General features: G+C 36.0%; 1 protein-coding gene across 1 annotated transcript in view; it reads left to right on the top strand.

Annotated features, from left to right (window-relative positions):
• Window positions 1-19,769, top strand: part of TMPRSS11D (transmembrane serine protease 11D) — a 62,297-nt gene that overhangs the window by 25,608 nt on the left and 16,920 nt on the right. The window contains exons 2-5 of the mRNA XM_050790010.1: window positions 3,652-3,773; window positions 9,168-9,286; window positions 15,120-15,187; window positions 19,252-19,409. Of these exons, the coding sequence (XP_050645967.1) occupies window positions 3,652-3,773; window positions 9,168-9,286; window positions 15,120-15,187; window positions 19,252-19,409 (467 nt within the window). The remainder of the gene's footprint in view (window positions 1-3,651; window positions 3,774-9,167; window positions 9,287-15,119; window positions 15,188-19,251; window positions 19,410-19,769) is intronic.

Raw genomic sequence — 19,769 nt, 5'->3', positions numbered from 1 at the left:
CAGCATGCATGTCATCTGCTCTAATTCTCACAAAATATACTGTACAATAACTGTTGTTATTACCAACATGTCGCAGGGGAACTAAGATTCCGCAATATTAAAAGGACTCATCCAAGCTCACACAACAGTTACTGGCAGAAAAATCTTCAGTTCTAGGAATCTTGTTGTTATACTTCAGTTGCCTCTATAATAATACCTTAAATTCCAGTTTACAAACCATTGGTATATACACTGTTTTATTTGATTTTTTAAAAAATCAAATTATGAGGAAGGTATTGTCTTTATCATTTAAAGTTTTTTGAAATCTGAAGCTTAAAATAATTATGATTAATGTGAGATCACATAGCTTATATTTGACAGAGTACTTGAATCCACATCTCCTACCTCTAGTCTAGTTCCCTTTCCTATCCCCTTAGAAGTGCTTTATGATGTAGGAATTAAACACTGTGCTTAGAAGTTTAAAATCAATTAAATAAATCTTTCATATCTCAGTTCCTTCATTTGAAAGACATGGCTGATATTAGAACAAAGAAAATTTCAAAAAATAAAAGAAATGATCATGTTTTAATTGGAAAAAAAGTCTTGTAGAAAAATTCTTTAATACAACCCTGGGCATATCCTCAAACACTACAGTCCAATGGGAGAAAAAATACCAAGTTCGGTTTTGAACTTTTCTATTTAAGGTGGTTGTAAAGCACCCATAACACGTTCAATTAGTAATTGGAAATGATGATGTGCAGCTCAAAGAGAGAGGTCTGGGCTCAAGATCTATCTTGAGAAATATTATTATTAATAGATGGTGATTCCCTTTGCTTCCCCCCAAGTGAGGTCAGGAGAGACATGAAACCCAAAGCTTTTCCATTCTCTGTAATGTGAAGCAATGTACTTAGGGACGAAGTGTATGTGAGCGGAAGTTCATGTCTCTTTATTCAAATTTACCTGGTTTCTGTTTCCAGCTCTGTCACTCCTGAATAAGCATAAGTTATTCACTCTCTGAGTCTCACCTTTCCTATGTTTACAATGCAATCATAATACAGAATTTACAAGGCTACGAAAAGATCGTGAAGACTGACAATGTACATGTACAATGCCTGACAGATAGACTTTCACAATATAATATGAAAAGATAAATTTTCCACCCTCATGCAATTTTTTTCAAGTCAATATAAAAGAGAAAGAGTGAGAGGGAAACTGGGTAAATGGGTCACAAATGGATATCTGCTTTGCTGTTTAAATGCAAGCACTAAAAATCTCCCTGATCAAGACCCTGCTTTAAAAGCAAAATATTTTGTTTCACATATTTCCATTGCATTATGAGTTAAAATTCAGTATTTACAAACATATTCAGTATTTACAAACAAATTCAGTATTTACAAACATAGAGTAAATACTGTGCACAATTTAGTTTGTGTTAGCAACGTTCAGAGGTTCAACTATAAGTTGAACATGCTATTGAAAGTTGAAACATGCTATTTCTTCAGTTGTTTCTACAGGGTGGAACAATTCATTCTTATGTAATTAGTTATGGCTTGTGAAAGTAAGGTAATTTTGGCTCCACACCCTTTGTTGAGTCATATGTCTCATGGTGCTTTTCAGTTATTGAGTTCAAGACGTTTTTCATGAACTGAAAGCAAAATTGGCTGTAATGTCATCCCTGTGGGAGGCTCATCCAAGTTAAAGCATATATTGACTCTAGTCTTTTGATTTCATTTTTTGGAGGTTTTAGCCTCCATCTTAATCCTTGTTTACAGTTCTTCTCACTCCAAGCTTGCAGATCCTGACATATCAGCTATCTCTGGAAACATAATCAATCCCTAATTGTTGCAGAAAGGAACAATTTGAGATTTGTTTAGCCTTTGGAGTTACATTTGCCTCCAACTCTGTCCCTTTTTGACTCTTTCCCTACTCAGCAGCCACTATTAATTACTGAAATCACAAATACCAAACACTATGCATTTGTGATTGCATGTAACAGGCACAATAACCCCATGAGGTAACAAATGGGTAAACTGAAACTCAAATAGTAAACAAATGTCAAAGTGACAGTTTTCAACCAGAAAATTACTACAGTAGTGGTTGCTGAACACTGGACTCTCAACCCATGTCAGTGAAAGCCAGTTTTCATTAGTGTAGCAAAATGAACAAATAAGACAAATATAGCAAAAAGACATCATAAAGTTATAGCATTTAATAAATTGTTCTGAGGTTATTTTCTTCCTATGTTATATATTTAAATGCTCTTTTTAAAAGTGATCATGCTTGAGCAGGATCAATTTTTATAAAGTGTTCTGTGTTTATTCAACAAAATGGAAAACTGGCAAATCTATGTCTGCTTCCAACAATCTTCTGAAATGTTACTAGTTCCAGTGCCACAGCGTACAATGTGCAAGTGACACAATACAAAATATCAAGAGGTGCCCTTTTATAGGCCTGTGAGTTGGGTAGAGCCCAAACAATACCAGACGACACTGCAGTGAAATGTGTCCCACAGCACTGACCCTCAGAATGTACCCTTGTCACTTGTACCAGAATGTTGGCAAAACAAAATAGAAAAATATAAAAATTAGAATATGCCTAAATATAACTGCTTCTCAGCTCTATTGAGGCTTTTAAATCTGAAATAAGTCAAGAATTAACATAGGCAATAAATATTTATAAATACCATAAGTATTTACAAAACACCTGTATAACCCAAGCATTCTGCAAAGTGTTAAACACTTTGCCTATGTTAAGCATAGGCATGAATAGTATCTTTACCTTCAAGGTGTTCACAGCCAAGTTGGATAACCTATTGAACTAGAAATATATACTTTATAACACATAACATGACCCCACTTAATCTTCAAAACAACCTTTTTTGGTAAATATTATTATTCCTATTTTTCAGATAAAGAAAATCTCAGATAAATAACAATATGACCTCCAAGCAAACAAAGGGTAAAACTGGATTTCACACCCAGCTCCTCTGGTGACTTTCCCAGTGTGAGTGTGTGTGACTATATATTAGTACAAATTCATGGAGAAAATATGATAAATCAAATAAATCATTGGCTGTTGGAGCAGTTTTAATTCATTTCAGGTGCTTGCTATTCTCCCTGATTATCTATACCTCTGCCGATTTTTAATAATATGGGGAATCTTGCAATGAGAAATGCTACTGTCCTGACCCCCTTACTGCCCCACCCCTGCTTCATCTTCCTCAACACTTCTTCCCACGCAAATGATCTCTCTTCAGTACAGCCTTGGGGATGGTGCCCAAGCAAGGATGATTACTACCGTAGTGTCCAGCATTGAAGTTTGGAAGACATTGCAGTAGAACAGAGAATGATTTGTTTGTTATTCTTGGAAACTTTATCAATTGGCAGAAGGGAAAGTAATTCCAAACCATAAGTCACACTTCCTTCTTCCGTCAGACTAATTGAACTTCAATCATTTTGTGCTGGGGAAAAAAAAAAAAAAAAAAAGCTTGAAAAAAAAACCATTAAGGACAACCCTGTTAAGTTCAGTTTCATTTCTAGGAATATGTTTCTATGGCTAGAGCCATGTGCCAGATAAGAGATCGTGAAAGACAGAAGACAATCGTGAGCACTAAAATGATGGCTGAAATCAGTGAAATGAATGACTTTCTTTGATCTCTCTCTCTCTCGTAAGGCCAGCACGTGTACCATCGACTTCAAGATTTCTGAATCCATATGTCGTATGTTTCATTGTCGTCGCAGGGGTAGTGATCCTGGCAGTGACCATAGCTCTACTTGTTTACTTTTTAGCTTTTGGTAAGTACCAGAGCATTATTACTCTTTAGATTTAATAGTGAAGTACGATTTCAGATTTAAAGTTTGGCATTCTTTCTTTTATTATGGCTTTTATTTCTTAATATAAAGTGATTATATATCTTACTTATAGTTCTTCCCCAAATATAGATTCATATCTGTATTTTTCCTCAATCAGTATTTTTTCTCTTTCCTATTTTGGCCATTTTTAGTGCCCCAAACATACCTTTTGAGTATACCAAACATTGTTACTCAAAAAAGAATTATTCTATCCAAAGGAAAAAAAAACCTCAATAATTTTCTGATGCTAAAATTTACTCATTTTGTTTTTCATTAATACTATGATTTCCTTCATTGATAACCTGATAAAATCACAAAAGTGAAATATTGCAAAGAACCCTAAGTTTCAACACTAAAATTTGGATGTACCTAAGTATTTGTCCATTCTTATTAACAAATAATGCTCTGTCTTCTGAAAACAGTGTCTTACAGGCCTAACAGTTAGGATGGTCAGGAGATAAATTTTCAGTTGAGAAATAAAAAGGGGTAAAGTCAAACTTTTTAAAACATCATGTTCTTTAGTTATTTGTCTCTTTTATTTTGTTTAATTTTTTATTATATCACTAAAACAATAGACAACATGGACAAGAAAAAATAATGTAAAGAATACACATACCATGCTCATTCTTAAACAACTTTCTGTAAAAATCTCTGTGAAGGCTCTTTCAGATGCTTTAACACAGATATGTAAAATGTGTCAAATTTTACTAAATAATATCATATATTAGAATCTTTTTTTCACTTAAAATACACTTTGAGGTTATTTTTATTTCAAATATAATTCTATTAAATCACTTAAATCATGTGTGTGGGTGTGCAGGTGTGTACATGGGTATGTGTGAGTGTTAAGAGAAAAAGAGACAGAATATAACTTACAGTATGTCCAATTGTAAACAGGTAAAAATGCTTAACTATGCAAAGGTTGAAATACTTCCAATGGTGTAATACAATTACCAACATTAGAAATACCGATAATGATACTCAATCATTTCAGCCAATCAAATGTAAAGGTTGTGGCTAAATTTTGCTTTTGACTGCATTTTGCTATCAAATCACCTGGAGTCACCTATACCTAAGGTGAACTACAGAGGTAGAAAAAAGAGACATGGAGTTTCGGATTAAATTAATGAATTTTCACTCGTAATGACACGGCATTGTCATGCCTAAAGAGTAAGCCCTTTGGTAAGTCATCTGCAAACTGTGTTCCAATGATCACTTATGGCCCCTAAATGACTTGATCTTCCACTACAAACAACCACCATTCCCCCAGTATCTCCAACTTTTGCCCCTTACCAAGGTGTTTGTTTGCATAAGTAATGCATATGAATGATCAAAGGAAAGCAGAGATTTTTGTTCTGAGACAGATTCCATTAGGTTATGTACATCTTCATAATGTTTATGAGTTGTGTACAGATATGTTTTGGAGACTTTTATCTCTTTCACACAACTGAAAAGGTCCTCTGGAAGACCCCTGTCGTTATTGTTGTTGTTTTTGTTGTTTTAATGATACATAACATCTTACGTATTTATGGGATACAGGTCATATTTTGTTACATACATAGAATGTGTAATGATCAAGCCCGGGTATTTGAGGTATACAGCACTTTGAGTATTTATCATTTCTATGTGTTGGAACAACTCAAGTCCTCTTTTCTAGCTACTTTGAAATACATAATATATTGTTGTTAACTGTTGTCACTCTGCTCTGCTATTAAACTATAAAACTTACACCATTTATCTAACTATATGTTTATACCTGTTAGCCAACCTCTCTTCAATCCCCCTCACAATGCTCCACCCTTTCCAGTCTCCAGTATCTGTCATTCTACTCTCTACATTGATGAGATCAACTTTTTAAGCTCCCACATATGAGTTAGAACATATTTGTCTTTCTTTTTTATTCTTTTTTTAGTTGTAGAGATGGGGTCTCACTTTGTTGCCCAGGCTGGTCTCAAATTCCTGGCTTCAAGTGATCTTCCCAGCTCTGCCTACCCAAGTGCTAGGATTACAGGCATGAGCCACCATGCCTGGCTAATTTTGTCTTTCTGTGCTTGGCTTATTTCACTTAACACAATGACCTCCAATTCCATCCATGTTGCTGCAAATGACAACATTTCATTCTTTTTATGGCCAAATAGTATTCTATTGTTTGTGTGTGTGTGTATATATATATATTATATATATAATATTTTCTTTATCCATTCATTTCTTGATGGACACATAGGTTGATTCCACATCTTGGCTGTTGTGAACAGTGCTGAGATAAACACCCAAGTACAAATATTTCTTTGACATGGTGATTTCTTTTCCTTTGGATAAATATCCAGTAGTAGGATTGCTGGATCATATGGTAGTTCTGTTTTAGTTTTATGAGAAATCTCAATACCGTTTTCCACAATAGCTGCACTAATTTACATTTCCACCAACAGTGTATAAGAATTCTCTTCTCTCTGCATTCTAACCAGTATCTGTTATTTTTGTATTTTGGTAATAGTAATCTTAACTGAGGTGAGATGGTATCTCATTGTGGTTTTGATTTGTGTTTCTCTGATGATTAGCAATGTTGAGTATTTTTTCATGTACCTGCTGATGATTTGTATGTCTTATTTTGAGAAATGTTCGCTCATGTTCTTTGCCCACTCCTTAATGAAATTTTTATTTTTATTTTTTTTTAGTGTTGTGTTGTTTGGGTCCTTGTATATTCTGGATATTAGTCTCTTGTCAGATGAACAGTTGGCAAATATTTTTTTCCCATTCAACAGGTTGTCTTTCCATTCTGTTGGTTGTTTCTTTGCTCTGTAGAAGCTTTTTAGTTTAATTAATTCCCATTTGTCTATTTTTGGTTTTGTTGTCTGTACTTTTCAGGTCATAGTCATAAATTATTTCCCTAGACTAAAGACATGAAGTGTTTCCTCTCGGTTTTCTTTTAATAGTTCTCATAGTTGTAGGTCTTACATTTAAGTCTTTGATACATCTTATGTTGATTTGTGTATATAGTGAGAGATAAGGGTCCAGTTTCATACTTCTGCAAATGGATATCCAGTTTTCCTAGTACTATTCATTGAATAGAGTGTGCTTTCCCCATTGTTTGTTCTTAACACTTTTGTTGAAATTCAGTTGTCTGTATGTGAATTTCTTTCTGGGCTTTCTATTCTATTTCATTGGTCTATGTGTCTGTTTTTATACCAATACCATGCTGTTTTGGTTACTATAGCCTTGGAGTATAGTTTGATGCCAGGTAGTGTGATGTCTCCAGATTTGTTCTTTCTGCTCAGGTTTGATTCGACTATTTGGGCTCTTTTTTGTTTCATACAAATTTTAGGATGGCTTTTTCTATTTCTGTGAAAAGTGATGTTGGTATTTTGATAGGGATTGCATTGAATCTATAGATTGCTTTGAAGAGTATAGTCATTTAAATGGTATCAGTTCTTTCAATCCATGAGCAAGAAATGTCTTTCCATTTGTTTGTGTCCTCTTCCATTTCTTTCATCAGTGTTTTGTAGTTTTCCTTGTAGAAGATGGAATTACCTTCTTGATTTGTTTCTCAGCTATTTCATTGTTGGTGTATAGAAATGCTACAGATTTTTATATATTGAGTTATATCCTGCAACTTTATTGAAATTATATATCAGATCTAAGAGTTTTTGGTGGAGTCTTTAGGTTTTTGGGGTATAAAATTATATAATCTGCAAAAAGAACAATTTGAATATGTAACTTCTTTTCCAATTTGAATGCCTTTTTATTTCTTTCTCTCACCTGATTGCTCTGGTTAGGACTTCCAGTACTATGTTGAATAGGAGTGATGAAAGTGGACATACTTGTCTTGTTCCAGTTCTTAGAGGAAAGGCTTTCAGCTTTTCCCTATTTGGTAAAATGTTAGCTGTGGGTTGGTCAGCCTTCATGTTGTTGAGGTATTCCTCTTCTAAGCCTAGTTTGTTGAGTTTTTGTTATGACGGGATATTGAATCTATTGAACGTCTATTGAGATGATCATATGTTTTTTGTCTTCATTCTGTTTATGTGATGTATTAAGTTTATTGGTTTGCAAACGTTGAACCATTCTTGCATCTCTGGGATAAATCCTAGTTGATTGTGGTATATTATCATTTTGATATCATGTTGGATTCAGTTTGATAGTATTTTGTTGAGGATTTTTGCCTCTGCGTTTATCAGTAATACTGGCCTATATATATATATATATATTTATATATATATATATATATATATATTTTTTTTTTTTTTTTTTTTTTTTTTTTTTTGAGACGGAGTCTTGCTCTGTGACCCAGGCTGGAGCAAAGTGGCTTGATCTTGGCTCACTTTAACCTCCACCTCCCGAGTTCAAGCAATTCTCCTGCCTCGGCTTCCCAAGTAGCTGGGATTACAGATGCCCACCACCACACCTGGTTAATTTTTGTATATTTAGTAGAGACAGGGTTTCACCATGTTGGTCAGGCTGGTCTCCAACTCCTGACCTCGTGATCCACCCACCTTGGCCTTCCAAAGTGCTGGGATTACAGGCATGAGCCACTGCACCTGGCCTGTAGTATTATTTTTTTTTTATTGTGTCCTTGCCTGGTTTTCTATCAGAGTAATACTGGCTTCATAGAATGACTTGGGGAGAACTCCCTCCTGTTTGATGTTTTTGAGTAGTTTGAGGAGAATTGGTGTCAGTTCTTCTTTGAAGGTTTGGTAGAATAGCAATAAAGCCATCAGTCCTGGACATTTATTTATTAGGAGACATTTTATTACTGATTCAATCTTATTACTTGTTATTGGTCTGTCAAGCTTTTTATTTTGCAAGGTGCCTTTTGATGAAAATAATTTACATTGGATTACTAGATTAGATATCTTGTCAGATGACTTATCTTCTAGCTTACTCCAGAAAAACTAATGGAGAATCACTAACTCCTCTATAAAGAACATTATTTGAAAATAATTTTTTAAAATTTCACAATTACTTTGGGTTCTTTCCTAATGATACATGAATAATAGTATATTACAAACACTCATTAATATTTCCTGAATAAATACACCACAAACCTCCCTTAAAATATAGCAAGAACAAAAATTATAGTATTTCTGACTATTTTTAATTTCTCAAATAATAATTCCACTCTGATTTTAAAACATCTACACCACTCTGGCTTTGCCAATCTTTTTAAAAATGGAAAAGATAATAATTTTATCATAATTACACTCATATTAAGCATAGAACTTTTTCTTTCAAGGAAAGCAAATTTTTGAAATTCTATAATATAACATCCCATAATCCTGAATAAATTAAAAGTTTAACTACTTAGTAAAGTAAGACTGACCCTCCCTTTTATTTCTTTTCCAGATCAAAAATCTTACTTTTACAGGAGCAGTTTTCAACTCCTAAATGTTGAATATAATAGTCAGTTAAATTCACCAGCTACACAGGAATACAGGACTTTGAGTGGAAGAATTGAATCTCTGGTAAGTTAATGTTTGTCTCTGCTCTTTATTCCATTATAAAATGAATATGATAATAAACCTAATGTTTTGTGATGTATTTTCAGTTGCTAGGTGCTCTACATATTTTCCTTCCTTGTATGGTGAAACATGTGTTTCTCTCTGCTTTTATCAAGTTAGTTTACTCATATACTGGTTCTTATTCACATATTTGTCATGAGTAAAAAGTGTTAGAAAGGCCATGATTAAATATGCATTTTATTTGTTTATGAATTCAAATACTGAAAGTTTTTTATTTGTTTAATTAAGCATTGACATTGTCTTTTTAAATTGTTTTCATTTTGCCCCCTTCCCTCTTCCTTGTTCAACTAAAGACACAAGGCAGGAGGTGTTAAAAGACAGGTTTACCATGTCAGTAATAACATAGTTTGGACAACATTACACTTTGGTTCAATGATACACATGGAAGTTTGAACAGAAATATGCAAGGCAAGCTTGAGCTCTGACTTGAAGAGGGCCTCTGGCTGTCTGCCAGGAGACCTCACCAGTGAACCCTTAACATTCACGTATCAACACAAACCAGGGGCTGCCCTTTAGCTTTGACCAGGCTCAGTGTCACTCACTTACCCTTACCTTTTCAAAAATATGTCCTAAGACTATAAAGTAATTCAATGGTTCTACAATTTTAGCATGTAACTGAGTTACCTGGCAGGGTTGCTTTGGTGAGTTCAACATAAAATTTTATCAGCATTTCTACATTTTCTGAAATATTCCTTAATCCAAGCTTTTAATCCCTTGGTGCTTTTCTGAACCACTGCAATGAGCTTCTAACTGTTCTCACTGTGTGCAGGCTCTTTTCCCTCTAATCTAATTTAAATCTAATTTCTGAACACAAATCTCTCACAGCCTGTTTCCTTCATGTTACCTCCAACTCAAAACTTCTTGCCTACAAAATAAATTCCAAACTTGTTAGCTAAGCAACTTCTCATGTCTATGCTTTGGCTCATATTTCAGTCATCGTGTGCCCTACTTATTCTTATAGCCAACCTGAAAAGCCATCTTTTATAAGAAATTACCTCTGATCTCCATGGTTGGATATAATTAATCTTCCTTCCACATCACGTCACCACAAAATCATATCTGTGTGGATCTCATGCCACATACCTCTATGTATTTTATGTTAAAAATATTTGTAGACTTGTTTAATCTGCCATGTTAGACTAAGTTCCATGATGACAGCTCCACATCCATTTGATTTTTGTATATCCACAACATTTGGTGGGATTGATGCTTAATAAATGTTTATTGAAGGAACAGAAGTCTCCCACTTCTGACATAATGAACTTATTTCCCCCAATGTTAACCCTACATCTGGTTCCTGCCCTAGATTCTCTTCCCAAATCATTCTGATTCAACTGTTCATTCCGATCTCATTAAACATTTAAATGATGTATCTAACTCCCCTTGCTTTAGTCTATGCTCACCGTGCAGTCTTCTCATAACTTAGTTTTCAATGATGCTTGCTTCTAGAGAAAAAAAAAATGTGTTAAACAAGCTTATGATTCAGTCCTCCAGCTGTGATGGTTCTCACTGGAGATTAACTCAGTGGTTTTCGAAATATGGTCTCTCTAGCATCACCTAGAAACTTGTTAGAAATGCAAATTCTTGGGCTCGCCAAGACCTACCAAATCAGAAATTCTGACACTGGGGCCTAGAAATCTGTGTTTTAACAAGCCTGCCGGTGCAGCCTGGTCTCTTTGTTCCTCGGAGCCCCACTCAAAGCTTTCAGCGCTCATCTCCCACCAATGACAGGGTCCTCTATGGAAACCGGCAGGAGGGTTTCCAACTCTAACTACATTTTAGAGTTTGCTTCCTAGGGCTATCCAGGCACCAAGTATCACAGGTTAGGTTCCTAGGGAAGCAGACTCTAAGACCTGCGTGCAGAGAGTGTCTCTGGAGTGCTCTCAACCAACACTTTCAGGAAGAGAAGGAAGCAGCATTGGGCAGAGGCAGAGTCAAACTACAGTACTGTTGGCACAGAAGACTGAAGGGAGCCAGAGGGAGGGGGTAGAAGTGGGCCCTTAGCAACCATCCTTCACCACTGGGTGTGAGTTGCCCCACCCCCTTTGTGTAACCTCAGTCCCAAGGTGGGTGGTAGTGCAGTAGTGCAGCCCCTACAAGGGCCAAACCAGAGACACACCAGGTGCCAGGAGTGCTGCCAGGGAATAGAGAGGAAAGGATGGGCTTAAGGTAAGATCCACAGAACTTGGCAATGGATTAGAAGACAGAATGAGAAGTGGCAGGTTAGCACTGACACAGAAATGTCTAACTTGGGTAGATAATGGTGCCATTGGCTGGAAGAGAAAACCGAAATGAAAACAGGTTGCTCAGGGAGACAAAAGTTCACTGTGGACATCTTAGCAGAGTGATTCAATGGGGAAAGGAATGGATGCCTAGACTACCTCAGAGGTAGATCTAAGCTGGAGCCAGCAATAAAGATACAAGATGAACAATCCCTAACGAACTGCTCCTCAGCCATGCTCCCCAGCCCCACTGCTTCAGTTTTACCATCCAAGGGAGGCTAGGAGGTGCACCTCCCTCAGTGGAGGACAGCAAAGCACCAGTGGCTCCAGGGAGTTGAGATCTTTTGATACATTTTGTTCTACCATCTATCTGCAAAGCTATCTCTCAGCCATTGCCTGCCTTTACACACAAGTGCAGTCCGGAATTGGGAGACGGGTGAGATTTATTATGCCTAGAGATCTGGATACCCAGTTGTTTGGGAGTGTATTTTCTGAACCACTTGTTGGTTTAAGTAATGCAGGTTTATTGACGCCACGGATTCTCTTGAATCCGTGACTCTGGACCCATCACCTAAGTGAATGTGCAGAGGGAACGGAATGGCTGCAGTAGATCTCCATTAAAACCAGTGCATCCTCCCAGACACATACAGTAGCAGGGAAGTAAGTCAATGCCAGGACAGCACCAGCTCCCGCTTCGGTACATTTCCAAAGCTCTCAGTCTGTGTACAAAAGTTTGCTCTGGGGCAGCAGAAATGGCCCTGGGCAGGTAGTCAAAGGTCTGGTTTGATTTCCTCCACTTCCAGGCAAGTCACTACAAGGCTCACAGACTTTTTTCTCACCTGCCACATGGGTCCAGTGAGATCTACTGAGCTGTAAATAATGAAATGAGTGTATGTGCAGTCATCTATAAGTTGTAAAGTGCTACAAAATGGTGAAACTTTGGGATTTAGGTTATTTAAGGCTGAATGCTAAAAATATCAGGCATTGTGGCAAAAGGAATTGAAAAATAAGATTGATCGACTGGGATTTAAAGACAAATGAAGGCATACACGCAAGTGCACATACACACTGACACTGCACACCTCCCCTTGGAGGCAGATCCTGACAATGCAGACCTGGGGCTCTGCCTCTCCAAGTGCACTCCTTTACTATATAAACCCTCCTTCTCTTCTGGGGCTGTCACCCCACAAGAGCTGGCACTGAACCCCTGCTGCTGCGCTTCCCTGGGGCGTCAGCTTTTGACAGGGGGCTAACTCCCTCTGTAGGAGCCTTAGCATCCCTGGGACTTCCTTCCCCCACCCCCAGCCCCAGCAGTTTGTATCTATTCCTAACTCAGTCACCTGACATTTGTTAAGTTCTAATGAGTGTCAGTAGTAACATTTTCACCCACTCTGTGAAATATGGAATCTTATTCATAGGCCTCTTCTTTTATATTTGTATTTGCATATCAACCAATTAATCAACTTGCTTTCTTTATGTTGCTTATTATCTTAGTCCTTACTAAATTGCCTCTTAATGTTTTCCACATAACAGAAATGTTAAAATGGATATTTAACATTTTGGTCCAGTCTAACCTGTGCCAGTGCAATGCCAAATCATGAATTAAAATATAATTACAAGAACCACTTATCCAAATTTTAACAATTCCTTCAACTTTACGACAGTATCTTCTACTTCGATTAAAGTCAAGTAAAATTAAAGTTCAATATTTTTATTAAAATATCTCCTTTAACATTCCATATTAATCAACATATTAAAGCTCATGATTCTAAGTAGATTACTGGAAGTTACTTTATCCAATTACAGCAATGGTTAATTTTAGATTATAGAATTTAGAATGACTTTTGCCTTCTTTTTTTTCTTGTTTTTAAACAGAGTCTTGCTCTGTTGTCCAGGCTGGAGTGTACTGGCGCGATCTTGACTCACTGAGACCTCTGCCCTGCAGGTTCAAGTGATTCTCCTGCCTCAGCCTCCTGAGCAGTTGGGATAATAGGTGCCTGCCACCACACCTGGCTAATACTTTTTTTGTATTTTTAGGAGAGACAGGGTTTCACCGTGTTGGTCAGGCTGGTCTCGAACTCCTGACCTCAAGTGATCCACTCACCTCAGCCTCCCAAAGTGCTGGGATTACAGATGTGAGCAACCATGCCTGGTCTGACTTTTTGCTTTCTTCTTAATACTTACTAGTATTTCTTGAATTTTTAAAAAAGAAACATAAAGTACCTTGATAAAACCAACAGTCTCATTGTTCTTAAAATTGCTCAAATGTTCTCTGGAAAAAAAAAAAAACAAAGTTATCATTTGGTTAAGAATCATGTTGGTCTGACATCAATCATCCTATAGGAGTGAATATTGAAAAAGTAAGATATATTGTGGTGTAATCGACATTGCATAAATTTTACCATTTTGAGAAGAATCGGCTTCAAATCCTGGCTTAATGTAATACCCACCATGCTAGTTAATTTTCTTGTCTTCACCTTTTCATATCCACATCCACCTAGGTGCCACCTCACAGGATAAGCCAGCATAATCCATTCTTCTTAATGAAACCACAATACATCTGACCCTGCATCTCGGGAGAACTGTATCAGGCACAGCACTTCCAGTTGACTGTGAATCTGAATGTTAGGCCTCAGGAGAAACATCCTTGCTGGGACCGAGTAGTGATTCAAAGAGATAGTTCATGTTCTGATACAGGCACATAATGTTTAATAATCACATCAGAGTAATTGGGATATCCATCACCTCAAGCATTTATCTTTCTTTGTGTTAGGAACATTCCAACTCCACTCTTGGAATAGGCACCCTGTTGTGCTATTAAATGTGAGATCTTATTCATTTCATCTAACTATATTTTTCTACCCATTAACCATCACCACTTTTCCCCTCTTCACCACTACATTTCCTGTGAGGCTGGAGGATTCTTAAACACAACAGTTAGAGGCCAGCCTGGGTAATATATGAGACTCAATTTCTAAAAAATAAAAAAGATATTACCAACTAATGCTAAAAAAAAAAAATAGTCCCTGATGCTTAGGTATGAATTAGAAATGACAAAAAAAAAAAAAAAAAAAAAAAAAAAAGACTGCCCTTTGCTTCCTTCTCCCCTTCTCTTCAAGTTTTCCATTGCTACTCATTTTAGTCTGGTTTAATCAGGTTTCATCCATTAAAAGCAATTGTTGGGATCACACATTTTGAGTTGTGTCAGTGGACTTCCCTCATGCTGGCATGACTCCTGCCCCAAGCCCTTAGAACAGTCACCAAGCCATATAACATAACCTCTCATTGAGTAAAACACCTGATGTGTTTAGAATGATTTCTAGCAAAAACCCATCCTGTCCAGCATCATCTCTGTGTAACAGATAAAGGAATAGGTACTGCATCAAAAGGTTACAGAACCTGTCCAAATCAATCCCATGTGTTTTGCAATGGAACTGGGTTGAACTAAAGTGAAAATTCAGTTTTCTACTCCTCATTAACATGTCTCATGTTGCAAGGTTGAGAGGAAGGACAACTGTAATTACAGAGAGTTTCCCCCCTCTTTCTTTCTACAGATTACTAGAACATTCAAAGAATCAAATTTAAGAAACCAGTTCATGAGAGCTCATGTTGTCAAACTGAGGTAAGTAGAACTGTAGAAAAAAAATATTTAACTATAGATACAATGTGGCATATTTGACTTTTTGTCACAGAATGAATAGTAAATGACATGTTCAGATAAGTTGTTGCAATATTATGAAAATAGTATTTTAGTCATCTTAAAAAAACAATGCCAAAAAAGTCAAACATATGATCTATTTAGCTACTAATGTAAATAACCATATTACATCTATTCTTATTGGGAAGAGGAAGAATGGGTGGAGAGAGAGTTGGGGTGAAGGTACAGTAACAAAGTCATCCTATTGTAAAACTCCAGTGGATATCACTCACAGTGCAGCCTATGTCAATAGTCCTTCATGGAGTTGTACAGTGCTGTGGTTTGGGTGTATCCATCCAAGATCAAGACACTATGACCATCATCAAAAGTGGTTTTTTGGTTTTATCTGCCTGACGTGCTATAATGAAAGGGTATTATGGCCAAATCCAAGGCGTGTTTATCATGAATTAATAATAGGAAGAGTAGCAGCATGCATGCTAGTTATTTGCCATTCCTGCCTTAGTTAAATATGATGTGATAAAACCGGCCTTTCCAACTGAAATAGTCACCCTTACTCACTCTCCTGTAAATGTCTCAAATGACCACATTGCTCTAGCCTTTAAATAATATGCAATAGTTCTTTGGCAGAAGAGGAATTATACCAATTCTTTCTCAAATACTAGCATCACAAGAAAATTAATTCTTACTCTCTGGAGAGTCACCTAGTAAGTATCTGGAGCACACATGTCTAGTCAGGTAAGTTTTGATGAGGAGTTAAAGGGGTAAGAAGAGTCTATGAGAAGGAAATTTTCCAAAACACCTCTCAGTCAATTCAGTGCACATTCACTTAGTACTTTCTTGTGAGTATCTGTATCAGCCACTAATGCTCAAAAGTAAGTAAGCCCTGAAAACCTGTAGGACTACATGAGCCTTCTGCATTTTCTCTTTTCGGTCACTTCCCACTTATCACTCAATCCTCTGCAACATGGCTTCAATACCATCACAAAATATAAACTGCTCTTGCCAATTCAACAATGACATCCAAATTACAAAATCCAAAGAAACCACATCAGTCCTATTCTCGGACCTCTCAACAGTATTTCGTCCTGTTGGCCTGTCACTCCTTGAAATAGGACTATCCCTTGGTTTGTATGGCCTTGTACACCCTGATTTTCCCCTTATCTCCCTAGCTATTCCTTCTTGGTTTCCTTTACGAGGTCTTACTTCTTTGTATATTCCTCATGTGTTGCTGAACATCAGGCTGTGCTCTAGGCCTCTCATCTTCTCAGGTCACACTCTCTCTTTTCATTGACCTTCACTGCCACCCAAATGCTGAGTGCTCTCAAAGTTATATCTCTAGGCCAGTCCTCTTTTGTCTCTAGACATGAATATATGCAGCCATCTACTTGGTACCATCACGTGGATAATTCTCATGATCTCTTCCAGTTTGACTGCTTCTTTGTTTTTTTCTGCGCTCTTTTTTAGCATTGCTTTACATGGAACTTTATCATGTCTCTCAACCTCTATTTTATCTTTTATCTATGTTAGATTCTGTGTAATTTCTTTATCTCTTTTACATAACGAATTTCTCTTCAACTTTGACTTGTATTCTGTGTAACCCATTTATTGTGTTTCCAATTTTAATGAATATGATTTTCTATCTGAAAGTTCTATTTGTTTCTTTTGAGAATCTGCCTGGTCTTTTAAAAACATTTCTTATTTTAATTTTTGTGGGTCCCTAGTAGTTGTATGTATTTATGTGGTACATGAGATGTTTTGATATAAGCAAACAATGCATAATAATCACATTGTGTAAAATGGGGTATCCATCCCCTCAAGCATTTATCCTTTGTGTTACAAACAATCCAAATATATTCTTTTAGTTATTTTTAAATGTATAATTAAATTATTATTGACCATAGTCACTCTGTTGTGTTATCAGATACTAGGTGACCTTTTAAAAATAATGTTTTCTACTTAATCTCATTTTTATGATTCCCTCTTTTATGTCATTTGTCACTTCAAATATAATCACTTGTCTGTTGATTCTATTGTGTGAAGTTTTTGAGGATAATCTTTTTGTTATTTTGATTCCACCTTGGTATGGTTTGGCTGTGCCCCCACTAAAATCTCATCTTGAACTCTGGTTCCCATAATACCCACATGTCGTGGGAGGGACCTTGTGGGAGGTGATTAGATTGTAGGGACTTTTCTCCCCTTTGCTCTGTTCTTCTCTTTCCTGTCACCATGTAAGAAAGATGGGTTTGCTTCTCCTTCTGCAATGATTGTAAATTTCCTTAGGTCTCCCCAGCCATGGGGACCTCTTTTCTTTATAAATTACCCAGTCTTGGGCAGTTCTTTATAGCTCCGTGGGAAAATATTAATACACTCCTCATGATGTGTTGTTTACCATTGAAATTGTATGCTTAAATTTAATCTCACTTGGGACCCTGTACAACCTAGACTTAACACATCTACCTCTAGAGCAGCTACATCTGTCAGACATTCTAGAGGAATCAGCAGCACATGGATTTTGTTGTTGTTGTTAATTTCTTAGTTTAAAGGTTTTGGGAGTATTCAGGTAGTATTAAGGAAGATTCAGACATCATGCAGCCAGGCCCATGATTACAAATTTTCAGGTGATATTTCTTTTTTTTTTTTCTTAATTTAAAGCTGGATCTTGGAAACAGATAAATTTTTTTTTTATGAGATGATGAGCATATTTTTTTCATTCTAGTTCATGCCGTTATTGGGGGTTTAGTTCGAGACTCCTGGCCTTATTCTAAAACCTCAAGTTCAACTTCCTATTTTGCACTAGCCCAAGGTCCCATCTCCAGCCTCTATGTAAATGCTAAACATAAGCCTGTGGAATATTCTAGTCTTACCACATACTATTCATATTCTTCTTTATTTTTGGTCTTCCAGGATTTTCCTTACTTTTCTATGAGCCCAGTTTTGCACTTGAAATGGAATTTATTATATATTATCTATCGTTTCTATTTGTGTTATACAGAAAGTGTTTTCTAAAATTATTTAGGCTTCCATGTTGCTAGACATGGCGGTGGTAATTATTTGTTCAGTGCCTGTTTCTACATCTAAACTGCAAGACCCATATGGCAACTGTGAATCTTGGTCACAGCTAATTTCTGAAGCTTAGAATAGTGCCTAGCACAAGAAGTTGTTTATCTAACATTTTTTAAAATAAATATTAGATTAGTATCTGGAATGAATATTAAGTTACAGCTGGTCATTGAGGTGAGATGAGGAAGCCAAGAGAGAATATGAGGGCCTCAAAGCCAACTATCTTTAATGTACTTTTTCAGAAAAGAAGATAGCCAATGTTAGGTAGAGAAACTGGTTTATGAGGTAATTTTCATGGAAGAAAATAGAAATTACTGAGGCTTTAGATAATCAGAATATTTAATCAAGTCACCAAGGTTTATTGTGAGGAATATTTATCGTTAATTAAAATGATTGATGAAATCTTAATATATGACAAAAGTTAAAATTTGCTTTTGTAGCCAGATGAATGGTCCAGGTACCAAGAAATTAAGTTGAGTCTCTCACACAAATTTAGAATCTCATCACTTTATGAATTTGTTTAAGGAGATTATTTTTAATAACATTGGAGAAGTCTAAGAATAGCTAATATTTATAGTACACTTACTGTATATTATTGACTCTTCTTTGAAGTTTTACATATAGTGATTCATCTTATCTTCATAACCCATTTTACATGTGAAGAGACTTAGATATAGAAAGATCAAGAAACTTACATAACTTATCCAAAGTTACACTGTAAAATTCTGGCATTATAACTTCAAAATCAGCTCTCCTATAGTGAGTACAATGTTCTGTGCATTGAAATCAAATTTGTGAGATAGCATCGTGATATAGTATTATGTATACAAACACTGTTACAGAGATCTATCTGAAGTTAAATTCCACAAATGAATTCTTTAAAAGGGTTTAATCAAGAAGAGTATATAAACAGGATGGTGAAAAAGTGTCATGTTATTTGTTTTTTAAAATATCTTTATGATTTACAGTCAAGATGGTAGTGGTGTGAGAGCGGATGTTGTCATGAAATTTCGATTCACTAGAAATAACAATGGAGCATCAATGAAAAGCAGAATTGAGTCTGTTTTACAACAAATGCTGAATAACTCTGGAAATTTGGAAATAAACTCTTCAACTGAGATAACATGTAAGTATAATTTTTCATAAACAATTTTATTTCAACATATCCCTCAAGTTTACCAATTCAAATTCACATTTTAATTGAGAGGCTGACTTTTCTTTCTTTGAAACTAAACTATGAAAACAATACATTAAAAAGCTAAATATACCATATAGCTCTCTAACGTAAAACATTCTAAGATTTAAAGAATCATTTGGCATTTATATAGTAAATTTTATTTGCTAAAAATTCTCATTAATTATCCCTGCAACATTCCTTATGAGTGATGTTACTGTCAGATGTCATTTGTGGATATGACATAGGAGGGGTACATAGATGCTCAAGGTCAGAGAACTATTTAATTAATGATCCACCTCAGAGGCTTCT

Source organism: Macaca thibetana, chromosome 5 (genome assembly GCF_024542745.1).
Source record: "Macaca thibetana thibetana isolate TM-01 chromosome 5, ASM2454274v1, whole genome shotgun sequence".
Lineage (NCBI taxonomy): Eukaryota > Metazoa > Chordata > Mammalia > Primates > Cercopithecidae > Macaca > Macaca thibetana.
The sequence above is the reverse complement of the archived record's forward strand: the minus strand, read 5'-3'. Positions and strand labels throughout refer to the sequence as shown.